At 41.6% G+C, this 27387-nt stretch overlaps 1 protein-coding gene across 1 annotated transcript; it reads right to left on the bottom strand.

The window, feature by feature from the left end:
• Positions 1-1984: 1984 nt before the first annotated feature.
• On the bottom strand, positions 1985-26406 carry LOC133003891 (lipoxygenase homology domain-containing protein 1-like). The gene is made up of 43 exons (XM_061073754.1): positions 25935-26406; positions 25677-25805; positions 22918-23032; positions 21032-21112; positions 19860-20044; positions 19076-19174; positions 18643-18791; positions 18434-18557; positions 18063-18313; positions 17853-17988; positions 17504-17664; positions 17296-17382; positions 16919-17054; positions 16653-16807; positions 16403-16563; positions 15664-15740; positions 15366-15562; positions 15076-15268; positions 14775-14935; positions 14529-14690; positions 14357-14411; positions 14096-14247; positions 13752-13885; positions 13277-13425; positions 13026-13130; positions 12821-12946; positions 12568-12735; positions 12288-12469; positions 12045-12161; positions 11069-11231; positions 10633-10787; positions 10302-10511; positions 9748-9874; positions 9406-9614; positions 9094-9279; positions 8153-8280; positions 7936-8053; positions 6385-6562; positions 3972-4157; positions 3639-3809; positions 3046-3184; positions 2731-2886; positions 1985-2465 (listed from the first exon to the last, which is right to left on the bottom strand). The coding sequence occupies exons 1-43, from the start codon at positions 26404-26406 to the stop codon at positions 1985-1987; spliced, it is 7026 nt and encodes a 2341-aa protein (XP_060929737.1).
• Positions 26407-27387: the final 981 nt, after the last annotated feature.

Below are 27387 nucleotides of genomic sequence, written 5' to 3'. Positions count from 1 at the left end.
TTAATGCTCTGCTTCTCACAATGCACTATGGGTCTTAATGATGATCATCTGTGAAGCATGTTCCTTCGCTTTAACTCTTTTGTGTCGATCTCTTTTCATTTGAATTTCTCTGGTGTTTCTCTTCAGTTCGTTTTTTCCAGACTAGTTTGTAGACTTACGCATAACAAGTGCCTCGCTCTAAGTGTTAGGAGATATTTCCATATGACTGAAACCATTAACAATCAATCCACGAAGCCACCATGCCTTATTGGTCGCCCGGTTAATTGAAAGAATGGGTCACGAAGGAGCTACGACAACATTTGACAGGTGTCTACAAAAGCCATTTTCCTCAAAAACTTCCAGTCAAAATGTCCAAAATAGCTGCGGGGAAATAGTTTTAAAGAGGCATCTTTCACTGTGGGCTTTACAAATACTCCACTCATCTTTCGTTCCTTCATTTCACCCTTCTCCCTATCTCCCATCTCCTATTCTCTCCATTTCTTTTTTTTGATTTCACCGTCCATCCCTCCTCTCTGGATCTATCCTCTGTTTCCTTTCCCAGTCTAAAAAGGAAGGCAAGGATTTTAAAGCACAACCTTTTTCTAAAAATGCATGTTTTCTCAGGTTTCAATATAGTCTCAATGGTTTAATAGTATATGGTGAAAATATATACAAAGAATATAACAGAAAAAAAAACTATTAATTTTGTTGCTGCTTGAATCTGAAAAACAAAACTGAAGAGAAAAATCCCAAAAAGTGCCAGTGAAAGGGCTGCCGCCATCCTCGTATGAAAATCTGCTGTTTAGCTGTGACTGCGCAATGTTTTTCAATATAGGATATTTTATCTGAAAATAGAACTATTTATCATTAATATTAAAGCAATAGCGCATTAATGGTGATGAGTGTGTTAATGAAGAAATGGATGAGCATATTATGGGTAAATGTTAGATTCACATTTGGTGGAATTTTGTACTTTATTTATTATTACTAATAATAATAATAACGGTGATGATTTCAAAAGTTGCATTGCTAAACCCAAACTGTTCAGTTTTTTTTATTTGAATTTAATTTCATGGCTTGTATATTATCCTTTTGTATGTGCTCTTTTTGTAATAAATTGGATAAAATGGACTTGTTTTCGACTCTTTTGTAATTGTCTCAACTTCCCCCTAAGATGTGGATGTAATGGGAGCCTTTGATACCAAAGAGGCTGCTGATTGATTGGTGAGAAAAAAGCTGAATGCAAAATTTATGACTTTTACATTACTATTGTAAACGGGCATCAATTTATACATCTTTCGAAGTACGTTTTTACACATCTGTTTTAACACATCTGATTTAGATCTATATGCAAATTAAATAGTACGTCATTTGTGTTAGTTAAGACCAAACAATACTGTTTTGGGCCAGTTTGAGTTTACAGATGTGTCCGATGTCACTGTGTGTGTTTGTGTGTGTGTGTGTGTGTATCCGTACGAGCGAGCGAGAGAGACGAGTCAGGAGAATCTGAATGACTCCTGCAGCTGTGAAGAAAGATTTGACCAATTCAAGGAAAGTGTTGCTCATTATGTGGTTCATATTGTGGCGGTGGAAACAAACAAATCAACGAGAGGGGAAAATATACATTGGATTAGTAGTGAAACTGCAGTTGCTCAGAGGACGTCAGCTGAGTCCTTCACATGTGGCCCAGGACGGATTTGCATTTACACTGTTAAAAGAATGTGGACACATGTTATTATTACAAAAGAGTTATAAAATATCTATATTATGACAACGCAGCTAAGCAAACCATCCCTGGATTTCTAAAGAATGGCACATTCACTTTTCTGACCAAAGGCTATATTTCCATGTATTAAACATCTGACCATAAAAAAGTGTGGACTTAAAAATCTGTCTCACTTCCTGAGATATAAAACTTTCCAGAGAAAAATCTCTATAAGTCCTTAAATTTAAACATGAGTGTCGCTCTCTCTGTTGTGGGAGCTTTTGCAAATGATAAATTGTTTTAATATTTCGGGTAGATCACTCTAGTGATTTTCCCATCGGCCCTCTTCGTGTCCAGCCACTTCCCACAGAGGAAGATGGTGGTGACACCGTTGGCCGTGTTGGTGACCTCCACGCGGTCCAGCTGCCAGCCGGGGCTCAAACCAGAGTTGTCGTGCACCACCCGCACTTTCTGCAGCTCTCCCATGTCCAACATTTCCAACAGGAAACGATCCGTTTGCCCTCGTTCGAAAAGATTGCGAAACTTCTGCCTCAGCTGCCGGCAGCCTGAATCTCCATTGGAGCCGTAGACGGTGATGAAAACGTTGGCATCTGTACCTGCTCCTTTCTCGTCACCTGTAATGACGATGATCTCGTACTTGACTGGGACCAGGCTTCGAGCTTTACTGGCGAAGCTCTCCATTGTCTTTGAGCACTCAAAGGTCAAGAAATCATCCCTTTTTGCCGAGAGAGGGATGAGGGCTTTGCAATTGAAGATGTACCTGAAGGTGAGGAGATAGAAAGAAATAGAATATTATCTGATACCACCAAACTGTATAAGTAATAACTTGAATTGCACTCAGTAGAGCACATACCTGCACCAAGGCCCAACAGTCCTAATCAAGCTGCTCTAAATTTTACACACTTGGAGACATTAGTCCTCTCAATATACCTTATTCACACAGGGGGGGAAATATAACCTCCCTGTTGGAGGTAAAATGTATGACTTTGGTATAAATGAAGACAGTGGATGCTTAGATGTCTTACTTGTTTCCCAGTTCTCTTTCAGTGACGACGACAGCCATCGCATGCCAGTGAAATTCCCCCTTTACTTTCTTTCCGTCCTTGGGTGAGTGGCCCAGGCAGATTCCTGCGATATCACCGAGGTTCTTGGACGAAAACTCAAATCTGTCGACATTTCCCCTAAAAAGTGAAGAACATGAGCAGGTTGGTTCAATGAGCATCTGGTGTCTTACATTGGATTTGCATAGGTGGGACAATTGCAGGGAGAGAAAGTGCCGCTCTGAGTAATTTCATGCAACAGTTACAGCTCACTGAGTTCCTCTTGCAGCAAGAACTTACCGCAAGAACCTCTTCTTCTTTGACGAGTTCTCCATGACCATCTCTTTGGATCGACCCTTCCTCCCCTCGAGAATGATCCAGGCATTTTCTTTGGTTTCAGCCTCAGCTGTGTCTCCAGTCGTTACAACAATTTCATATTCTTTAGAGAAAACATGAACACAGTTACAGTCAATTGTTTCAGACATGGTATCATTTCCACACAAAATATAAAGTTACATTAAGATGCACAGAAATAAACAGGATTAAGGCTATATGAACACTATTTTAAGTTACAATCTATTTGATTTTCATGAAATCAGCGCCAATTTGTTTGCCATTTAATGTATTAATTTCCATTATTAGTGAGTTTCAATCACTGGAAACGATGCAGTGTGTAATTTTGTCTCATTCATGTTTGCCTCTTTGCTCACAGCTCTCTCTCTCTCTTTACATTGAATCAGAGCTGCTTTACGTTTGTGCAACTACTTGACTACAACACTGTGATTGTTTGGCTGCTCCGTAAACTGATAGACCACTTGCTTCTCTGTTGTATTTCTGACAAATTAGTTTAATAGCTATATAATATAATGTGTTATTGCAGGCACTATCCTTACTGGTCTTCTCATTGAGGTCTAAGTAGTCGTTGTTAGCACAAGCCAGTTCTCTCATTATCTGTCCATCGTCGTCGTTCTTGGCGAGCCAGCGGTCACAAGGGAAACGAAAGGTTTTGTCCATGATCTCATCCTTCACATCGATGTACTCCAAATGCCATCCTGGAGCCGGACCTGGGTGAAGTGACACCAGCACACAAAATATGTCGTTATTACCAAGGTAAACCAAGAGCAATGCAGGAATCAGTTAAAAGCTGTGTCACTCCTCCGCGCTTCAAAACAGACGACAATCAGACATTTGTGGACTGGGGGGGTGATTTTGTTTAAGTTGCTGACCTGCGTTGTCGTGCCACACCCGCACTTTGGAGAGCTCTCCCAGGCTGAGGATTTCTGAGAAGCAAAACGTGTCCATCTGTTTGCGCTCGAACTTGTTGGACTTGCTGCATTCTTTCAGCGCCAGCGTCCCCGTGTCTCCGTTCTCTCCAAAAATTATGACCCACACTTTTGCATCAGTGCCCGCTCCTGAAAAGACAGATGAGAGTTGTCCACTTAGAAAAAATACTCTGAAATTCTGTCCTATTGTTTTGACAATGTGACTGGAAGGATGAGCTTAACTGTGCCTTAGATTCTAGTCTATAATTACAGTTTCCAAATCTCTACATTAGCACAATCATCAAATAAGTACCTACTTCTATTCTTTGTATGACTGAGTACTTTAGATTGATGAAAATAGAAACCTCATTGAATGGACTCGACCTCTGCTCTGTGATTATAGTGAGGTGATAATAAATTGACAAAAGCCTGCTTCTTGTTGCAGATCGTCTTGAACCACAGGGCATCTCAGCTTTCTCAGATTTTTGTTGAAATTCTGATAAGCCCCAAGGAAACTAATAAGCTAACAATCAACCACACAATGTGACAAGAAAAATAAGGAGTGGAGAGAACTGGACTCAGAGAGCACATGTATGATCCCTCTGTGTTAAATTATTTCATTACAACTCATTTTGCAAAATCTTTTCTGAGTCCTGGTGTCTGTGCACCATGATATAAAGCCAATACTTTAACAACCTTACATACTTGACATTCAGTGGCTCTTCACACCACTCTGGCTGCAGTTTTCCATTTAACTGGACAATGCTATTTCATCGACCAAGTTCTCATAGGTGTGGCTGTGTTAAATCAGACCAATAAGTCATGCGTGAACTTTCCAAACAGAAGTTTGCACATCATTTTAGCAACCAACATGCTAAATCATCTAAAGAAAGTGACCTTACCTGTCTGCGCAATATGCTCCATGAACTTTGTGATTATCTTGAGGCTTCGATTGTGAACATAGAATGTAATTTTGCTTGGTTTAATAATAAGGTTAAAATTGTTTAATATTCTGCAAATAATAGTTTCATGTTTGTTAACATTTCATTTAGAGCAGAGATCACTGATAGGTTGACCGCAGCTCAGATCCAGACCCAGATGCCAGCCTTTCCAGAACTAGACCTGTATGAGGATTGTCACATTTTGACTGGTTTAGTGGCCCAGGTACCTTTAAAAGCAATTGCATGCATTTTAAATCATCTCCTGAGATGCCACTCCGCCAATCCAACACACCGTGAACAGACAAGAGAAGAGAGAATGGACAGTCAGAAGTGAGTCAGCGAAAAGACCGAAACTGCTGCGTGCTGAAAAAACAGAAAAGTAGGCTTGTTTTAAGTGAATACCCCTGATAGCGGTTAATTACACTAACACAGAGAGAGTACAAGTGGCTGACATAACGATCAGATTTGTTTTCTTCACCACTAACACAAGGGCAGGTACAATTTGAATCGCTTAACATTTTCTTTGGTTGACTACAACCCTACACATACAGATAGATCACTCCTTAAAGATCCCTGAGGAGGCCATTAGCGTTTGCACAGCTCCACCTATGTAATGCATGTCTGCCTGTCTGATGTGTATGTGTGTCTGTCAGCCTGGCTCATTATTCTTCACAGAGTCTGAGCAGTGGTGCAGAGCTCCATCTCAGCCTCCAGAGAGCGGCCCCTTTGAAGTCGGCTCAGACTTCTCGTCTTGCCATCGTGTTGATCAGCAGCTCGACTGAGCTATAGAAAATCCTGTAGGAGGAACAGAGGGAGCAAAGCTGCATGGAAGGTCTCTGAAGAGGAGCTCTTCCTTTACCATGTTGGACTCAAACAGAAATGATTCCACTCTCTCTCCTCATGGGAAACACAAGCCTCTGCACGAGGACAAGTCGAGAGAGGATGAGCATCAATATGTAATAACCGTCTAACGTGGAGAGTGAAATAATGATATTACAGCCTCTCTACAGAGTGGACCTTATTTGTTGTTACATAGGTACATAGTTCACATTGGAGAGATGAGCACCTGCAGGATGCCCTCAGGTACATCCCTTTGAAAGTGATTCAAAAACAAACAGCTCGGAGGTGAAGGAAAGGTGCAGCCAGGAAACTAAACACAGATGACATGTTGCTGTTGAGGTCATTGAGGATCCCCCAGGAAGAGCTGGAGGATGATACTGATGAGAAAGAACTCCTGTTCTCCACATCCCTGTACCTGACACTGACCCAGAGACGGAAGGATGAATAGATTGTGTCTGTATTTTTCTTAGAGCTGGCATCTTTTGTTTTCTTTGCTACTGCACTTTTGTTCACTCACAGTTTGTTTGGAACAGACGTGAAAATGTGTTTTCGATGGGACATCTCTGTTTGTAAACCAGCAGCCAACAACATATTACCTGCAACGTCACTGGTCTTGACCTGGATGATGTAGGTGGTGAGCTCCACCATCATCTCCTCGTCCACCACAGCGCCCATCTCGCAGATCATCGTCCTCTTTGGCCCATGTGTCCTGGACAGCCAATCCTCATATGTGAACACAGACACCTCCTCTGTGGTCAGGTTACGCATGATCACCTGAATGAACAGAGACAGTTGTGTAAATATAATATTACACTTATTTTAAATATCAGTCAGAATCCTGTCATTGATGTTGGTCAAACTAAATCTCGTAGCAAGTGTGGCATCGAAGGTCAACTAATAGGTTTAACAATATTAGTTTGTAACTATATTGTATTGCAAAGATTAGATTATTGCCTCTGCAGTGCAGTTTCCGTCCCTATTCCAGACATATTGCATTAACAACAATGTGAGGTATTTGACCTTTGACCACAGAAATCTTATCAGTTCTTCTTTGAGTCCAAGTGACAACTGGTCAAAATCACTTGTATGGCAAAATAAACAATCTCCTCTGAGTATATTAAAAAGTGTTAGTGTCACATTTTGACATGCACACAAATCCTTGTTTCTCTTAAGATGTGTCACCACTTATTCTGGGAAGCGTTCATTAATATAGACTGGGCTCAGGCACTGCTACTCTGCACTGCATACTTATTTGGGCAGATTAGTATGCTGGCAGTTCGCCTGGTGCACTGTTGTGTCAATTTCAATACACAGACCCAGAAATCCATAAAGACAGCACATCTGCTTGTGATGCTGGACACACATGGCTCTGCCCAGGGTCAAGTCAAGGAGATGTTCGCAGCCGCTGAGTCCCAGGCACGGACAGACAGGGCTAGGTATTGTTCCTGACTGCTCTGCAGCTCTGCAGGCATCCTGCCTTTACCAGAGAGGACATTTGCATAGGAAATATGCTCTGTTTCATCAGAGCGGTTCACTTGGGACATCGGACTGAATTTGGAGGTGAGCAGGTGATGCACCGGGAAGCTCATAGGGGACACCGTTTTGGATATTTCAGGACTACACATAAACAAATTGTGATATTTGCGCTATCACACATCATTTCACACTAAAATCTCCCCTCTCCTGAAAGCACAGTGCTCTTTACCAAGTCTGTTTGTGTGTATTGTAGACGTGTGGGTGTCTGTGATGCCAGCAACAACAGCATGGTAAAAAAAATAGAATGAGTCAATATGATCACTCCAGGAACACTGGGCCCTGCAGTGTATGTCTGTGTGTGTCACTGTGTCTTTGTGGGTGGTTGAATTATTGACCATTCTCCTGCAGGCATGGAGAGATGTGTATTTGCCGGTGTGACATAACTAAAATGATCCTGTGAACTACAGCGTCAGGACACAAACACAAAACCTGCGAATGATTTCAACCAGGGATCTGGAGGAAGTTACTGTTGAGCCCTTTATGCTCCATGTTTTATGTTTTATAGAAGAGATCAGTTTGCTGTAATACTTGACACTTTATATCATGTAAACATCTCCTGAACACATATATGTCTGTCTGCCTCTGTAGCAGGTTGGTTCAGGTGAGCTGACCTTGTCCACGAACCAGTCAGGTCGACTGCCGGAGCCATCGATACGAAGCCTCATCTTCTTCAGCGGGGCAATGTCTTCGATCTCCATGTTGAAAGTGTCGTCCTGACCACGCTCAAACCTGTTGCACAGCACAGACATTACACAGTTGATCATCCTTGATAAAAGAATATTGTCTTTTCATTGATATTGTTTCTGATGAAGTCCAGTTTTTGGTCACCTGTCCTCGTGCTTCTGTAGCAGCATCTCCTCGGTGCTCCCGTTGGCCCCAAACACAGACATGAAGATCTGTGTGTCGGACCCTGCGTTCTGCACGTCCCCCGTCACCACCGTCACCTCATAAATAATCTGATGTGACAATGTAAAAACGTTATTTTCTCAAACATCCGTCTCCCACAAGCAATATTACCTTTGGAACACCAGAGAGTGAAAGATTTATTTTGCGGGGGATGAATACTCATATAAAAATCTGTTTGTATTTAAGGAATTATACTGTTGATGGCAACAAACATACATAAAATAATAATGGACAATATATAGAAACATTTTCTTTTACTGTAACAATGACACATCTCTTCATTGCTATTTTTTTATCTGTTTGTAGTTATAAGGCCCATTTAGTAATCCATCAATGTGGAGAGGGATCATTTATAAATAGCCAAAGGTGAAAACCAATAAGATTGTGATGTGGTGACTGTCTTATATGAAATATGATAGAATTCCATTAACAGATTTATCAATATAAGACACAAAGGTAAGCTATAGGGAAATTTTAATTTTCATTAGAATAACTTCTTTCCTACAGATCTAAAAAAATCATGATCGTTAACTTGACCCTCAATACATTAGTCACCTTACATATCAATAATATTATGAAACATCATTTTGAGTAAAATACAAAATATATTTAGATACAGGCAGGTAATACAAGTAATTATTTAATCTTAACAGTCAGAAAGATGAGGTACATTGCCTCGATCTTAATCCTATTTGAATAATATCACCAAATTCAAAATTATTGATTTACAATGCTACGTTACATGTTTCAAAGGGGTGAGACTTTGGATGGAAGTTGAATGTTAGTACATCACTTGGATTCATGTAAATTGTCCCAGAGGTTTCAATAGAGACAGGAACTGAGTTCAGTTTATGCTTACATACCTTCTGGGAGATGGAAATGGCCTCTGCATCCAACACGTTGAATATTCTAGCAGTCAACCCATCCCCCCTATCTTTGGCCAGCCAGCACTTGCAAGCAAAGATGTATTTGACCCCTTTGGTTGGTACGGCAACGGCCAGCTCATCCACCAGCCAGCAGCTCTCCGGAGTGGCCCCATCATGGCCGAGCTGCAGGGAGGAAGAGAAACAATCACGTCGAGCAACATGGGTGCATTTTGCTGTGTCTTAGTGTTTGTTTGAGTGTGTGGACACATGATCTTCAGTGAATCTCCTCTAGCGAACCCCCCTCCTCACCTCAACCTTTTTGATCTCGCCCACGTCTAAACCGTGGGACTCAAGGTTCTCCAGAGAGCCGGCCTCAAAGCCCTTCCTCCCATCTGCCAGGTCCAGCCACAACCTCTCTGTCTGGGCGTGATTGGCCCCGACGATGATCACATAAGCCCGGCTGGTGGTGCTGGCATCCCGCTCCAGTCCCGTACAGATGGTGATGTGGTACGGTATGACTGCACAGGAAATAGACACATTCACGAGATCAGGAAATTATGTAAAGATGTCTGTGCCTGATTATTAATAACAGGCATTTTACAGAACAGATGAAGCAGACATGCAAAGCTGTAGATTCTGGATCTTTCTTACTTGGGAGCTCAATCTCCTCCTCCTTCTTCTTCTTGTTCTTTTTGTTCATGTTACTGTCGACACTCTTCACTGTCAGAGCAGAGTTCTTCTTCTTACTGTTGATGCTCTCTCTTACTCCTTCAAAACCCTAAAAGATACATAACACACAAAAAATGATACAGACAAATGCAAAAACACACACATATACATATACACACACAAGCACATATATATAAATGTATAGATATAAACTTATAAAATAAGCTTAATGTAGATTGTTATGCTTAGTTTGAGTTGTAAAATTGGAAAGCTTTTTCCCTGACCCATACCATATCCTGCCACTAAGTTTCATGGTAATCCATCGGCTAGTTTTGGAGTAATCCTGCTAACTCACAATCGAACACAGACGAAAACCTAACTTCCTTGGTTGAGGTAATAAATGTAATATACATGACCTTCCTCTTCTCATTTTGCATTCTAGTATTACGTTTTAATATCTTCTTTACCATTTCTACATATATATGTGTTTATAAAGGCACCTCCTACATGCAGTCATTTCATTTCATTCATGTTACCTTGACGTAGAAGACTCTCTTGATGCGTCTGTCCTCCCTCTTCCGAGACAGCCATCGCTCACACAGGAAGAGGAAGACCTCCTCCGAGTCCACGTCAACAATCTCCACCTGGTCCAAGTACCAGTCAGCGCTCATCATGCTGTTGTCGTGGCGAATTTTTATCTTGAAAACCTGTCCAAGGTCAACTGCCTCAATAGTAAACTTATCCACCTGAGGAGGGGAAACAGTCGGTGGAATAGCATGCACATCATTAAGTTGTTTGTAGCTAAGGAGTTTGATAGAATTATTTAAATGTTATAAGTAATACAGAGAGGTTGTGGGTCTTTCTTACACATCCTCGCTCAAACTTGTTGCTGTTTGTCTCAGACTTGCTGAGCTTCCTCTCCCCGGTGTCGCCCAGGTCCCCGTAAATTGTGAGGAAGACGTCGGCGTCGGTGCCGGCTCCGTACACATCGCCTGTCATCACTGACACGTTGTATGTGTGAGCTGTAGTGGAAACAATGAGCCGAGACAAGAACACAGGGGAAACGTTTGAGGAAACTTTCGAAAGTAAACCAGAAAGAAAGTTGTTTCCCATTGATGTTTTATGCCATCGTCATGAAAGAAACTCATTTCAGGATAGACAGGACCTGAAAGGAAGTTTGTCTTTAGTTTTTCTAACTGGAAAGGTTGAGATGGGACAACAGAAAAACACATCATTGTATATTTGTTATGAATAAATCAAGTTGAATATGATTGTTTTCCGGCATGCCAGCTTGTTCACATACTCTCTAGAGGTTCTTCCACCTCGACTTCAGTGACTTTCAGGCTCCCGTCTCGTGAAAGCTTCTCAGTAATGATGTCAGAGGGCACCAGCTCTCTCACCGTCTCTCCATCATCCTCCGACTTGGCGAGCCAGCGCTCACATGGGAAGATGGTAGTCTCTGAACCCTAAAGTCAAACAGAGCGACAGGCTTAAAACTCAACTACCAATTTCATTTGTGTGTTTGTGGCTAAGAGGGAAATCTGTGAACAGTGTCGTGTTTTTAACTGAGGCCTTGGTGAGTGTATGAGAGTATGAGTGCTGGATTATCCTCATCTATCTGTGAGGAGAACATCTCCACCTACTGACCAAAAGTAGAGCCTGTTACCAACAGATGTAAAGAGGAAGATGCTGACAAAGACAAATATAAATCATTCACATCAAATACTTAATGTTCATTTTGAGTTAGGTTGCAAGTATTGAGACAAATCAGGGCCTGGAGCTTTTGGGATAAACTGATCTTTATATACATTTGTATATATAGGTGCAATTTTAAGGTACTTGTACTTTTTTCATTTGTATTTAGAGCTAATTTATTCCTAAAATTCACAACAGTCCATAGGCAAATATGATGTATTCTTCTCTAAATTAAATTTCACAGCGTTGGTTGCTTTAAGGTTTAAGATTTAATAAGATCTTTAAAAAGGTGCATTATCAAAAGTATATAAAGTTATTAACATTCGCTCCACCTTGATTTACTCCAAAAATGCAAAAAACTGTTTACACATTAATGTCTCAGTGAATACAATATGTATTATTATATTAGTGTTAAATGATACCATATGTTAAATAATAGTATAAGATCTCTGAGGCAAAATTTCTGAATGTTCACATACTTCAATTTTACAGAACTATTAATGCAATAGAGCATTTCTATTTTGCAGTATGGTTCTTTTCCGTAAAGTAAAAGCGCTGAGTGCTCCCTGCTCTGTGGACGGTACCTTTCCCTTTCTGAGCAGACGTCTGATCTCCACCCGGTCCAGGTGCCAGCCTGGGTTAACCCCACGGTTGTCATGACCGATACGAATCTTCTCCATTACGTCCCCCACGTCTTCTAGCTGCACAAATACCAGAAAACACTACTGAAGTATTCAGTGTGGAATTTACGAGAGTAAATATAAAACCTGCACTTATGACCTTGGAGTGCACCGATTCAACTTGCTCATGAAAATATGTACTGATACCTCTACAATAAACATTTCCTCGGCTCCTCTCTCAAAGTACATCCTCCTCTCCCTCTTGTTGACACAGAGACACTTCTGCTGTGTGCACACTGCATTTCTCCCGTAGAGGACGATGAAGACGTCTGCATCTGTGCCAGCTCCAAACACGTCACTCGTGGAGGTTTTGATCTCATAAGGAACAACTACAAAAAAAAAGAAAGTAATATCATAACCCATTATGTGCATCAAATCACACATTTTTTAAATATTTAAAATTGTGATATAGACTTCTGTGATTTACAAGGTGTGTAAAGCTCTGTCTGAAGGTTATTGGGGAAGAGGTCCCTGATAATGGCACCGTCATCCTCCCCTTTATCAAGCCAACGACCACAGGGGAACCGTAGTTTCTGTCCCAGAGACGGGGCGTCGATCTCCACCCAGTCAAGGAACCAACCTGCTGATCCTCCTCCTTAAACCGTGACACGAGTTAGTATATTCATCATTTTGTGCTCATGTTTCACTGCACAGGCAGAGAGTCGGTCCTACTGTACCACGGTTGTCGTGTCCTATACGCAGCTTCTTCAGCTGTCCGATGTCCACGGCTTCCACGGTGAACTCATCAATCATACCCCGTTCAAATTTATTCTTATGGGTCTTTGATGCCTTTAGGTTTATTATCCCTGTGGATTATCCAATCACAAAGTATTTTAGTTATTTAAGTACACAGATATGATTTACTATCATAGCATAAAGTATTACCTGTGTCGTCCTTGTTGCCGTACAGGATCATGAAGACATTTGCGTCTGTTCCAGCGTATTTCTTGTCACCAGTTTTTATTCGTATTGTGTATGTGGTTGACATGGCTGTCATAAAAGAAAATAAGAATGATGAGTCATTGAACAATCATTGATCAACTGTGTTGATTACCATCCTTATTCATTTCAATTAAAAAAGCCCCCCCCCCCCCTTTCCAGAGGTCAGATTCTCTGTGCTAGAGTGTTGCCCTGACCTTTCTGTTCCAGACCGAGTGTGGCTTCAGAGTCTTCCTCATCATCATCGCCCTTCCTCATGAAGGCCTCGTCCACAGGAACGAGCTCCCGGGCGAGCTGTCCATCATCTTCATCGGTAGCCAGCCAACGCTTACAAGGAAAAAAGTACCTAAAACACAGAATTTCTAATTTATTATAAGTGCCCAGTATACATAGTGATTAAACCACAACCAGGGCCCCAACTGAAGACTGTTAAATGTTCCTGTGTCCAAAAATACCCAAACTGAAAGAACTTTAAACTGAGAAAAACTTAAACTTAATCGGAGAAGTTGTTCTTTATCCAGAATATTTACTACCGACACAGTATGTTGTACCATTTTACACCTAACAGTGGCGCTCTAAGATATTTTATGTGCAAAGGTTATGTCTGCTACATGTTGAAGACGCTGTAAAGTGATGGTGCAGTGCTGCGCTCTTAAAATCATCATGACATACGTGGTGTCATCTTTGTTGTCTACAATTTCCACTCTATCCAGAAACCAGCCGGCGCTGGCCTGGCTGTTGTCGTGCCGGATTCTCAGCTTCTTCAGGACTCCCAGGTCGACCGCTGAGATGTCAAAATAGTCCTCCTGCGTCACACATGCAGAAAACAAGGACAAAGGGTCAAAGGTCTTAGGATAGCGGTGCAAGAGAACCTCATTGTTTAATTATTTGATCTTTATTTAACCTGCAAGGCTCCAGAGATCCAATATTTTTTGGATCAGCTTGGATTGATGATAGCTTTGTGTTCAATGCTTGAGGCTTTCTGAGTGAACATGACAGAAGTTGTTTGGTCTTACCTGGTCTTTCTCGAATTTGTTCAGGTTGTTGGACTTCCTGAGCCGTCGCTCCCCAGTGTCACCAGTCTCTCCGTAGATGTTGATGTAAACGTTGGAATCAGTCCCCGCCCCAAACATGGCCCCAGTGAACACGTGAACGTCATATGAGTTCACTGAGAGGAAAAGCATTAATCAAAGCAACAACAATCTCATTCAAAACAATACATATCTGCTGTAAACTGCTACCAGTGGGTCAACACATCACATTCATGCTCTACTCACTCTCCAGGTCTTCATTGTCCTCTGTTAGCAGCTCAACCACAATCTCTCCATCCTCCTCATCCCTGGCCAGCCAGCGGCCACAGGGGAAAGAAAATGTGTCCACTACTTCCTGCAGCTGCTCAACCATCTCCACCTCCTCCTCCTCTTCTTTCTTCTTCTTTTTCTTGTCCTTCTTCTTGTCTTTCTTGGGCTCCTCCTTCTTCACCTCAACCTGCACCATAGCCATCGTCAGCTGCTTTATGTCCACCTTCTCCAGGAACCAACCATCGCCGATACCTTTCCCATCGTGGTAGATGCGAATCTTGTAGATCTTGCCAACATCATGAGCCTCAATCTGGGTTGGATGAGACGGTGATCAAACCAGGACCTTAAATCTCCATGAGACATTGACATGATGCCACATAGGTGCAACACAGACCTTAAAGATTTCAGTAGTGTTACGTTCAAAGTTGTTTGAGCGGCTCTTGAGAGTGAGGACTTCAGTTTTTCCCTCATCTCCATAGATCTGACAGAAAACATTGGCGTTGGTGCCACCTGCACGCACGTCCCCTGTGACCACTGTCACTTCATAGTTGATCACTGTCAATGGGGGGGTAAAATATTATGACCAGTAGAAAGACTATGTAGAGAAGAGCAATATGCTTCAACTCATAATCACTGTTATTGATTAAAATGATGAATTCTGACTGCATATTATGTTTTAAGTTCCTGTTATTTACATTGTTCGATCTCCAGGATCTCGCTGGGATAGATCTCAACCTCCACTTTCCCATCAGCCTCATCTTTGCACAGCCAGCGGTCGCTCGGGAACATGTACTGCTTCCCGTGAACTTGCACTGAGATCTGCACGCTGTCCAGGAACCATCCGGCCCGCAGGCCCTCGTTGGTGTGACCGATCAGGAGCCGGTTGATCTGTGAGGAGAGAGGACATGAACAAAAAGAATATAACAGAATAAGGAAACAGAAAATAAATGTCTGAATCACATCCATTTGTGTCAGAAGAACTTGCCTGTCCAATGTCAAAGGTTTCAATGGTGAAGATGTCAGTGCGCCCTGTCTCAAAGTAGTTCCTGAGGTCATTGTCAGAAACCGCCAGTGTCATCTTGTTAGTGTCCCCCTTCTCCCCGTAAAGCTTCACAAACACCCTGGAGTCAGAGCTGGCTCCATTCACATTTCCTGTCTTGATTGCAATATGGTAGCTGACATCTGATGAAGGAGAAATTGGGGGCATGGATGAAATGTATCAAAGCATTAATCGAATGCTGACCTTTTTTTTTTTTTTACTTAACCTCTCTTTTAACACTCACTGAAGAGACGCAGGCCATCTCCATCTGGAACTAATTCACGGACAATTTGTCCATCATCCTCATTACGGTCCAACCACCTGAAGGGAAACACAAAGAAAACAGACAAACATATATATAAAAGTAACAGCAAACACAGGATGAGAACAAACTGCCTTTGAAACTTCCCTAAAACTCGAAATATATGAAGAATATAATGTTAGGTATTAATTATAACTTTTACTCTTGCAGAATAGAGATTAAATGTCAGAATATATGTGTGCTTTACATTGTTTTCAGACTCTGTCTCTTTAAACAGGACAAACAAACGGGAAGAGTCTCTTTCCAGAAGTAACACTGCACCTCAGCCTTGTGGTCTGGCTCCAGTTACTAAAGGAGAGAGCTGTCCAGCCACATGCATTTAGTGTCCATTTGTTAGGTCAAACTCATCCATCAGCTGCCTAACGACGTAAACGCACACCACCGGAGAACTAGGAAACATAAACATGGCCAATTCTCAGAGGCTCTGAGAGACAATTTTGGTTGGTTTGTTGGTGGTTGACTTAAACATTGAGAGAAATTCAACATAAAAATTATATGTAATTGTAATACATATGAAACAGTTACTGTTACAGTCACAACAGTATGAATATTTATTTAATATTTTGGATATTTTGGAAAATAACCATTCTGCCATTCCTGCTGAGAATCTCAAAATGTTGAAACATTTCTTTAATTCATGTGAAAAGTATTGTTGCCTTGCCTGAAACAAGGGAATACAATGGCCATAGTCTCCGGCTGGCCCTCCTCCCTAACCATGACTTTATCAAGGAACCAACCACAGCCTCCTCCTCGGCCATCATGTCCCACACGCACCCTGTGCACTCGACCCAAGATCACCGACTCAATGAGGAACTCGTCGTGCTGAGAGGAGTCAGGGAGAAAACAGATTCAAAATGCAAATTATATCCACGCATCTTCTGTGTTCATCGTCTAATTAATAACACACTCACGTTTCCCTTTTCAAATTTGTTGACATTGTTTTTACTCATAATCATGAGCCGCTCCCCTGTGTCACCCTGGTCCCCGATAATATTGAGGAAGACGCTGGCATCTGTGCCGCTGCCGCCGACGTTGCCAGTGCAGATGGTGACGCGATATTTAATCACTGGAGGTAAACAAGAGCGCAATCACATCATAATAAGCACCTACTGTACGTACATGGAGGTTGTGATTATTTAGGATGATCTGGAAACATTTGTAAGTGTGCGTCTCTCACAGGGCAGAGGCTCGTTGATGAGAGCTCCTGTGGCCGGAAGCTCTCTGACGATCTCATTGTCGTCTTCGTTGACGTCCAACCAGCGGCCACACTCAAAAGAATATTTTTCCATCGTCAGAGTCTTAAGCAAAGTGATCTGGAAAAAAAAACAGCGTCAAGGATCATAATACTGTAGTAGGTCTTTATCAGAAAATGTTTTTAATGGACTGCACTTGTCTGGAAGCCACTTCCATTACATCCTGATTTGCACATAAATCTCATTTCAGGGGGAAAATAAACTCTAATCCAGTGTCTGACTCAGTGCTTAGAAGTTACAGCGTACAACAGTTTTAACAGCTTACACTGACAGCTCAAGCTGACAGAGTAATGGATCTCACCTTTGCTAAATGCCAGCCAGAAAATGGATGTCTCTTTTCGTGCCAGATGCGCAATTTCAGCAGCCGTCCTGTGTCTGGCATTTCGACCTACAGACATTTTAAAAGACAGTGTAACAACAGGCGACACATGAAATAAAACATGTCAGTGGAAAGCCTCACAGTGTGAAAAAGAACTGCGATGTGCTCAGCAGATGGAGCCAGGGCTTACAATGAACTTATCAAGCTGGGCCTGCTCAAAACTGTCCGATTTGTTTTCCAGTTTGATCTCATCGGACTTTCCCTTCTCTCCGTAGATCTGCAGAAACACCTGAGCATCTGTCCCTGCCCCTTTCACATCTGAGGTCCAAATCCAAAGGGACCATGGGAACTCTGGGGAAGATTTAATTTGACATTATATATCAAAAAATTCGAAAGACTCCTAATTGGAACACGTTCATTTTCAATACCAAACATCAATCGGGAAAATGTAACTTTAAATGTTGTTCTGAAAATAGAAAATGTGTGATTTACGTTTTGTTTTCTGAGTAGATATCTGTGAGTAGAATGAGGAGACCTACTCTTCTGTTTCTTCTGCCTGAGAGAGACCATCTCATACAGCTCCCTTTCAATCAGTCCGTCCCCCTCGTCCTCGTCCAACCACATCCCGCACGCAAATGTCTGCTCTATACCGGTGAAAGGACAGTATATGACAACCTGTGGGGAAAAATGGATACTCGGTGAGTGTAAAGCACTTTGCAAATGTGTAACCGATGAAATATGTCAGGTACCTTTTCACAGTACCACCCGGCACCAACAGCCCCGTTGTCGTGCCCAATGGAGACCCTGCTGAGCGGGCTGATTAGTTCACAAATCTCCACGTTGAAAATGTCGATGAGGCCGCGCTCGAAAGCCCCCCCCTCCAGGAAGATTTTGCCACTGTTCTTTGAGCCCTTGGAGCCGTGCATAACCATGTGGATCTTAGAGTTGGTGCCTGCACCCCTCACATTTCCAGTCATCACTTGTACATTATACACGATTCCTATACGATGTAAGAAAAGGCACAAAAAAAATCGAATTTTCTTGAATTCATAAATGATATATGGCTATTGTCCACATCTATATATTAGATATACTGAAAAATGATTTGTGATGTTCTCACCCATTGGTTGCATTGATCCAACCAACACATCTTTCTGTATTTTGCCATCACCTTCATCTAAGGCGAACCAGCGATTTACAGGGAACTCATACACTTCTTTATTCCCCATGTCGTCGATTACCACCTGCAGAGGCATTAAGCGCTATCATGTTTTCTATGTATTGCATGTGTACACAACAAATATGTATGCATGTGCAGGTTGTTCATGCCTTATCTAGAAACCATCCAGCAGAAGAACCTCTGTTGTTGTGTCCGATGGTGATTTTCCTCAGCTTTCCCAGGTTTGGAGCCTCTATCGTGAACTTGTCCTCTGAGCCGCGTTCAAAGTTGTCTTTGTCACTGTCCAGCCGTCTCTCTCCTTTCAAAATAAACAAAGTTTAGGAATCCCAATGAGGATGTTTATTTATTTGATTGTTCAAGGCATGATATCACCAAACATAAAATTCTTTTCAGCCTCTCAAATGTGAGGACTGACCACTTTTCTCTGTTAATATAATTTTGTATTTAATCTATTTGCTGTCCCTATATCAGACATGATAAGCAAATTCAAGATATCACCTTGTGGTTTAGAGATATTGTGATAAGCATATTTTCATTATGTGGTAATCAATTAATCAATGAAAAAATAATGTGAAGGTCTACCTGTGTCACCGATCTCTCCAAAAATATTCAGGAAGACATCAGCATCCGTTCCACTTCCCTTTATATCAGGAGTGAACACACTCACTATGTATTTATTCACTGCAGATGGAATACAACACAGAAAACAGTAATTTGTCAAACTGAAATGCTAAAAGTGTAGAAAATGCGAATGATCAGGTTCTTAACAAATATCTACACAAGTTCTGCATTAATAGCATTATGTAAAATTAATAAGTATAATTAGACTAATTTATTGTCATGAGGCGGGTTCTATGCCAATCCACACTGAGATGATTTCTTGGTTAAATATTCATAACATTGTGTGCGTCTGCATGTGTGTTTGCGTGTATGTGTCCATATTGCTCCGACCACTCCCTCACACTGTCTCCTGTGTTTATCTGAGTCTCAGGTTCCTGACGCTCTGCTTGACTGACTGCATGTTAGCTCACATTGCAACAGAGGACACATGGGCTGCACTCTGATGGAATTCAATTACAACCTGAAACAGTAGGAAGGTGTGTAAGCCCACCGGGCGACTTTAACTATATAACTGGTGAGGCACATTGTACTGATATTATCAAGCATAATTTCTAGTGGACACTTTTTTAAATATCTATCTTTTATACTCTTTTATTTTCAACACATTAATTAATAGTATATATTGCAGTCTTTCTGGTGCTATTTTCAAACCAATTAGTTTCTCTTGGGGTATTTGTAATTTCCATCAATTGTTAATTAGTTTCGACCTCCCTGAGCCTTTGTATTTTGCCTCAGAGTGACCTACATTTAGGAACGTCCATGGGGTTGAGGCTGCCCAGCAGGTCCCTGACAAACAGGTTGTCGGCCTCCTCCCGACTCAGCCAGTTGTTGCAGGCGAAATAGAAGCGCAGATGGGGCCGGTTCATGTCGGTCACCACCACCCTGTCCAAGAACCAGCTGCCGTTCATCCCTGTATTGTCGTGCTCGATCCTAGAGAAACAATTAACAGTCATGGTGTGATGTGAACTCACTGTACAGGTATGGAGACACTATCACATCGGATTCACCAGTGCCTTTGTTTTTCAGTGTGTTCAGTGTATTTCTGCAGTCATAAATAAACAGAGACTGTTTCAGACATATCGAAAATGTCATAAGGCCTCAATGACTATAATGTCATGAAAAATAATAAACCCAATTCAAGATTATGTGCCTGATCATGTGTACATTTCTAAAGGCTCCAACAAACTCAAGAACTTCTGGTAGAGTTGTTTAAGAATCATCCACTACAGTTTTAAAAAAGTAGAAACGTCTGTCCTGTCCAATTAATTTCTAGGTTATTAATCTGGAATGCATTTGGGGAAGGCAAAGCCCAAGTGTCTGCTTTTCAAATCAAGTTGAATAGAATTTGAGTGGTTGAGTCCATATTGGATAAAGTATAACATGAAATCACAGCACATGACAATGTTTACAACAAGCAGAAAAGGTCATTTTTGACCTTGGAAAAATTATGTTTTAGAAAACTAAGAACAGGTCCACTTACTAGCTATTTCCAGAGCTAAATATCCATGATGAGCAATGTGGCTAAATTGTTGTGCTTGTTCTGTTAAAAATTGTATAACAATACAAAAAGTTGCACTTTCATGGGTAAAAATGACTTGAGCCATAGTAACTAAGCCTCCTCTGGAGTAAGAAATTATTGACTCCCAACAACAGATGGGGCTTAACCCTCTAAAGCTGGATGAAATCCTTTGATGGCCGATGGCAGAGCTGTAAAATAAGTGAGAAATGTCCCTGTGGGATCTGGTCTGTAAGCCGCTGTTATCCTAACTGTGAAGCCTCAACTGTGATGTGTCAGTCAACTGTAGCTGTGCATTCTGTGGACTTAGAAGAAGATTATATATCTGCGACACCAAACACCATTGTATAACACATGTTGGTTTATAAATGTCAGGTCACTTTCAGCATGGTGGATTTTACCTCAGCTTCTTCAGAGGCCCCACGTTGTGTGTTTTTACGCGGAAAACGTCAGTCTTGTTCTTTTCAAATGCAGTTCTGCTTCTGCAGAATGAAGAAATGATGAAAATGTCAGAAGCTGGTAAACACAACAAGTTATCTGAGAGAAAGTTTGTGTGTGTGTGTGAGTGAGTGTGTGTGTATGAGAGAGAGAGAGAGAGAGAGAGAGAGAGAGAGAGAGAGAGAGAGAGAGAGAGAGAGAGAGAGAGAGAGACTCTATTTAATTGCAAGAAAGTGGGTAAAGAGATACAGCTCCGCCAGACAGGTGAATAGAAAGTTAAATTACATCTCCTGACTGATCCAGATTAAGGTATACGCTGGTGGTCTCATGGCAGTGGTATAATCTGAGACCTTTTCAGGCTCTGCCCCTTCATCGCTCCCTCCTTCTTTTCCACATGTACATTTATACCCCTCAAAGAGAAGAAACTGGGCCTATACACCCAGCGCAGCCCCTCTGCCAACCGCAGTGAATCAGACACCCTCTTTTTCATTAACAAAGAAAGCCTCACTTTGTCTGACCCACACCTCCATCTGCTTCCCTCTCCCTGCAATATTCAACCTGTGCACAATGCCAAGGCTCGAATAATTAAGGTGCACGGTGTCGTATGCTATAAATCAACTGCCAAGAATGAAATACTGTACAGCACACATGAATACATGACCTTGTTCTGTCACACCTGTGGGAGAATGATGGAGAGACACTGGTATTGACAAAAACCAACCCAATGCAAACTTTGGAATTCATGCAATTTATAGGAATAATAATCACAGTGAATTTCCAAAGAGTTGCAAGTTTAGTCGGCCTTGATCGTTCGATCATAGCAACCCTCCCTTACCTGTATCATGTTATAATGTTTTAATCCATCATTACACAATACAGGCAGGGCCTAATATATATACCGGAGTAAGGCGAAACTCCTTACTATACAATATGTTTATAATATGACCAAAGTGACTCAATCAACATCCATGCAGGGTATATCATCAGCTGAGCAACACTGCAGTTGCACAGCATGGAGATACTGAATGCATGGCATGTTGGTGCCGTCTGAAACAGATGAATGAGACCGCCACAAGGTGTGTGTGGCACGGTCCAGAGTGGCTCACAATAAGTTGGTATATCCTATAGGCTGCACAGCCTGCACAGGTAACCCTATCTGTCAATCAATGTGTGAAGAGATAAAGAGCCTGATGCTGATAAGGCCCCCTGAGAGTCATTTGATCATCCACAGAAATGACATCGTGGTCTTCTTTCATTTGCATCTCAAATGAAAAAGAAGACCGGCCATGTCACATAGTTCCTCCTTACTCCAGATATTCTGTGTCCGACATTTTATTTGACTGTATAGAGGAGAGATTCCTGCATCACAACAAAACTTGTTGTTGTAAACACGCTCTGCTTCTCTGATATCAGAGTGTTCCTAGTTTCCCGGTGGAAAAGGTTTTGGCTTCACAGACATCAGGTCAATGTTAAACAGGAATGCTCCCTCATACAGTGTCACATGCACAATACAACTCAACACAAGGACAGAATCATGATCATCCTTTAGCAGACGGATTCAAAAATACCTCTTTTCTGTGCTGAAGGATCAGAGAAGAATAGAAAAGGTTAAAAGTTAACAGTAGACATTGAAAGGTTACAAACTAGCTAAACTTATTTTGTATATCAGTTATGAACTCCCTCTGACTCAAGGTTAACAGTCTTACACAATAAGCCAGAGTCTGTGCAAACAAATCCAAGCAGAGTGACTCACTGAGACCTGGTTTAGAATCTTAAAGACAATTTACAGAATGTACCAAAGTAAACTATAATTATGTGACATCAACATAAACCCCTTTGAATAACTCACTTGCTTGCCAGGTGAACCTTGGGCGTGACGCCAAATTCTCCAAAAAGGGTAACAAACACATTGGCGTCAGTCCCCGCTCCTTTTACATCACCAGTGACTGTGACCACCTCATACACTGAAAAAGAGGAGATGGAGATTAGAAAGATGAGGGAGAATTCAACTTTTGCGTTATTGTCCAGTTTTTGAATAAACGACAGGGGATTAAAAGCTAAAAAACAAAAGTCACAAGCCCAAAGTCACATCACACAGTGTCCAATAATCTATAAACATTAGGGAGCATTATGTTTCTTTCCATACACGGTTGCCAGGGAATTCAATGCGGCGAATCTGCAGCGAATCCATGTCTGGTGTGATTCATCAGCTAAGCCTCTCTCACATTTCACAAAAGTGTCTCATCGTCCGACCAAGCCACCGAGTTGATGAGAAGGTAAAAAGTAAGACAGCTCAGCACTTTGTAAAACAGCTGCCTCAGTTTGAAGGTGTTTATATCTAAGAGAGGGCACTGGCTATTTGGCATTTTAACTACTATTGAATGGATCTTAATAAAGTTGGGTCCTACTGAAACAGTTTACACTAGCTTTATTTGGAAGCACAGGGGCTTTGCTCTCAGGTCCCTCAGGTCCCATATGCCTGTTCATATTTGCTCTCTTCCAAACATGCATCTCCTTCCTCTTGCATAAGTGATTTTGTTTCCAGGAAACTAATGATAATAATGTCTCTTTAGATTATTGGAATTTGACACACCTGAGCATCTGCCCCCTGTTTGAGTAACAGTATACAGTGGTAATTCTATAGTCCGGCTGCCTTACTGTGTATATGAACTCCTCTCTCTCTCTCTCTCTCTCTCTCTCTCTCTCTCTCTCTCTCTTGGTTATGCAGCATATTTTGTTATTGTGTAGCATGTGGCCTTAAAGATATTGAAAAAGATTCTACTAACAGACCTAATGGAAAATAATTATATATTTTGTGCAGTATGTATGGTCGTAGACATTTTGTAAAGCCTGGTCAAGGTGGTTCTATGTCGGGTATCCATTATTTTGGGTGAATGTTAAAAAAAATCATGGTGGACTGAATAATAATAATTCATAGAATAATTGTAGATTCGGCCAAACACCATCCAAGAACAGAGAGTAGAGAACAAAGTCAGGTAAAGACAAATGCTCAGGAAGGCTAAGCACAGAGAAAAGAAAACAAGCAGATAACCTTAAAATATCCATGAGAGGAGGAAAAGCCCTGAAGAGCCATTTGACCAGAGTCGATAAGAAAGAGACGTTGATACCTAATTAACAGTGAGCAGGGCTATTAAGAGCAGATTAAGGAGAAAGAGATACACCTGATACAATCAGACAGGCCGTGGCCTGGTACAACTGAGCCATGATAAACTCTGTGGAGTGTCAGAGAATTAAAGACGGCTAAACAAAAACGCTTAGGTTCTGCTCCTCATGTAATCTGTATGGCGAACAAGAGCTCAAACTCTACTAGCTTTCATTTATGGAAGCTTTTATTCAGCAGTTTACAATGGCTTTATTTGGAAGCACAGGGGCTTGACTCTCAGGTCCCTCAGGTCCAATTTGCTTGGTCATATTTACTCTCTTCCAAACATGCATCTCCTTCCACTTGCAAGTCTTGTTTTTGATCGTGTTGCCATGAATAATACTACTGATAATAAAGACTCTTTGTATTATTGGAATTTGACACACCTGAGCATCTGCCTTTGTTTGAGTGACAGTTTCAACATTAAATCTTCATCAGGGGATTAGTCAGAGTGTGGCTATTACCTGTGACTCAATACTGTTGCCTATACAGTGGTAATATAGTCCGGGTGCCTTATTGTATATATGACTCCTCTCTCTCTCTCTTGATTGTGCAACATCTTTTGTTATTATATAACTTGAATACAGTGTGAAATTAAAAGCATTGAAAAAAGTTTCAGACAATTTGAAATATTGTTTACCTGGGTAGGAATAGTTAGAGAGATAAATCAAAATTAATTATTTAAAAGACCTACTTGGCCTCTTACTGGTCCTAATAACGGCAAAAAGAAACAGGTCAATAAAAGGTATTAATAAGCCATTGGTGTGAGATCATGATTCATATAGTCAGATTAATTCATTCACAGAGTTTCATCTCTCTTATTGCATTATGAGCTGACCTGTTCTTCTTATCGAAGACTTATCATTGTACCATGAAAGGCTGAGATACACTTGTTACAGAAAAACTATTTAGATTTTACCAGCCATCACAATGGCGAGATGCTTCTTCAGGTTATTGTATCTGAGCTTCTGAGAATAGTTTAAGAAATAAATACGTAGTAATCTAAAGAAATGTGTCCTGTATTTACATTTGTGTCACAAAAAAATAGGCTTGTTTCATTCCCCCCGCTAAACAAAAGCACAAAGCAATCTTGTGCCTCCTATTCGCGAACCTTTCATCGGCTTAAAGAAAACTCTTTTGGCTGCCAGCCCTGCCTCTGGCCCCGGTGTCGCTCCCAGCTCCTGCGACTGGGATGGCACCCAGCACCTGTCTGCCCCAGAGCCTCTATTTAGTACCAATCATGTGGAACATAACTGAGCGTTCACCCAAGAACAATCACAGAGGGATTCCATTGTGAGCCCTGTTCAGAGCCGCGGGGAACAAGAGGAAATCTGTAGTCAGTGTTTGACCAGTGGATTCCCTCCAGCAGGTTCTTACATCTTAGACTCACCTGAAGAGCAGCATGTGCGGTTTCCCATGTTGGTGCTGCAGTGCCAAATACTGACCTTTCTTTTTGTAGTACTCATCCTCGTATCCATCCGATGAGTCCGTGTGGTAGTTCAGCAGCTCGTTCTGGTAGATCACTGCATAGTCCACCTGTTTATTTTTTGACTTTTTCCCCTTTTTCTTTTTATCTTCATCGCTGTCAGCAGATCCTTTCTTTGCCTTCTTCTTTTTCTTCTTCTTGGAGTCCTCCTCTTCTTCCTGCTCCTCAATCAAGGGCTCCTCGTCATCCTTGTTGTGAGATTTCTTTTTCTTCTTGCCGTCTTTGGACTTTTTATCCTTGGAGCCCATCTCCTCGTCTCCCTGTGGATTTTCAGCAGAGGGTTTCTTTTTCTTTTTCTTCTTTTCTTCCTTGACCCCCTCAGTCACATCCTCTTTGAGCTTCTCTGATTTCTCCTTTTTGGAATTGCTCGTGAGGTCATTATTGTTCTGCTCATCGTCTTCATCCTCATTTTCAATCACAGCACCATCCTCAGAGTCATCCTTTGCTTTCTTTTTCCTCTTTTTCTCCTTTACGTGTTCACCCTCTTTTCTCGTCACTTTCTCTGAGGCCTCCTGAGTCTCAGAGCTCTCTGCGCTCTTGTGTTTCCTCCGACTCTTCTCTCCTTTTGTGGAGTTCCCACGGGTCACTGCTTTGCTCCTCTCCTTTAACTTTGGCTCTGTCTCCTCCACTTCGTCATCGACTTCTTCAGTTTCTTCTGAAGCTGTGGATTGTTTCTGTTTCGATGGCATCTTTAATTCATCCACTTCCCTGGCTATTAGTTTCGTAAGTGCTGCCTTGAGTTTCTAATGTTGTAAGACAATTCATTTGATCCTCGGCTGTGGGGCGCCTCTGGGATCGTGGGGTTCAGAGCAGCCTGGGTGTTAGCGGTGGTAGGTAAACCAACTCAGGACACGCAAATGGACGGATGGCTGCATGGACGTCTCCAGCCTGGGCAGTAAATGGCCATACAACCAACACACACAACTCATGAAAAATGACTGTCACCTCAGCATGCACGTGACCCATGGGAGAAAGCCCTGTGAAAAAGGAGCCTTGCTTAGAGAACTTATCCTCTCTGCCACGGCACGCTCCATTATTCATGGTGTCAGGATCGCTTTACGGGCCCGGGACGTCTCGCTTTGACCTGCAGTCACACGTACATAGAGGAAGACAGACAGACAGACAGACAGAGAGACACACACACACGCACACGCACACGCACACGCACACACACACACACACACACACACACACACACACACACACACACACACACACACACACACACACACAAACTCCCAGTTACTACAACTCTTCTTCTGAGTCTTATTAACCAAAAAAAACGTCTCTATTACAAGTCCTGAAAGAGAAGATATATACATGTTTGATTTGTTTTCTTTATTAGATATCAGTGAAGGTAATAGGTTCATATTTTAGGAAATACGTTTATTAGCTTTCTTTTCAAAGTTAAGATGAGATGATTGATACCACTATTATATCTGTAATCGGATTTCTAAGCACAAAGGCATATAAAGGCAAATCTACATCAAAACCTAATTTGTTTGTATAATCCATAAAACCACAACTTGTTATTGTACTTACTAAGCATTAAGTAAATAAAATACAACATGTTAATACCTTTTTCTTCAAATTTCAGGTATTCACCATGATCAAGGATTTTCCCTTCACACTGTAGATTTAAATGTGAGAATCATCAGTGTGTAAAATTA

Source organism: Limanda limanda, chromosome 1 (assembly GCF_963576545.1).
Source record: "Limanda limanda chromosome 1, fLimLim1.1, whole genome shotgun sequence".
In the NCBI taxonomy this organism is placed as follows: Eukaryota; Metazoa; Chordata; class Actinopteri; order Pleuronectiformes; family Pleuronectidae; genus Limanda; species Limanda limanda.
This window is presented reverse-complemented; position numbering and strand designations above follow the sequence as displayed.

Coding starts and splice junctions, on each gene's coding strand:
- LOC133003891 (XM_061073754.1), bottom strand. CDS start 26,406: ATGCCATCGAAACAGAAACAATCCACAGCTTCAGAAGAAACTGAAGAA. Junction 14,936..15,075: donor GATCCTGGAGATCGAACAAT/GTAAATAACAGG, acceptor CCCCATTGACAG/TGATCAACTATGAAGTGACA. Junction 12,470..12,567: donor GACAGAGCTTTACACACCTT/GTAAATCACAGA, acceptor TTTTTTTTGTAG/TTGTTCCTTATGAGATCAAA.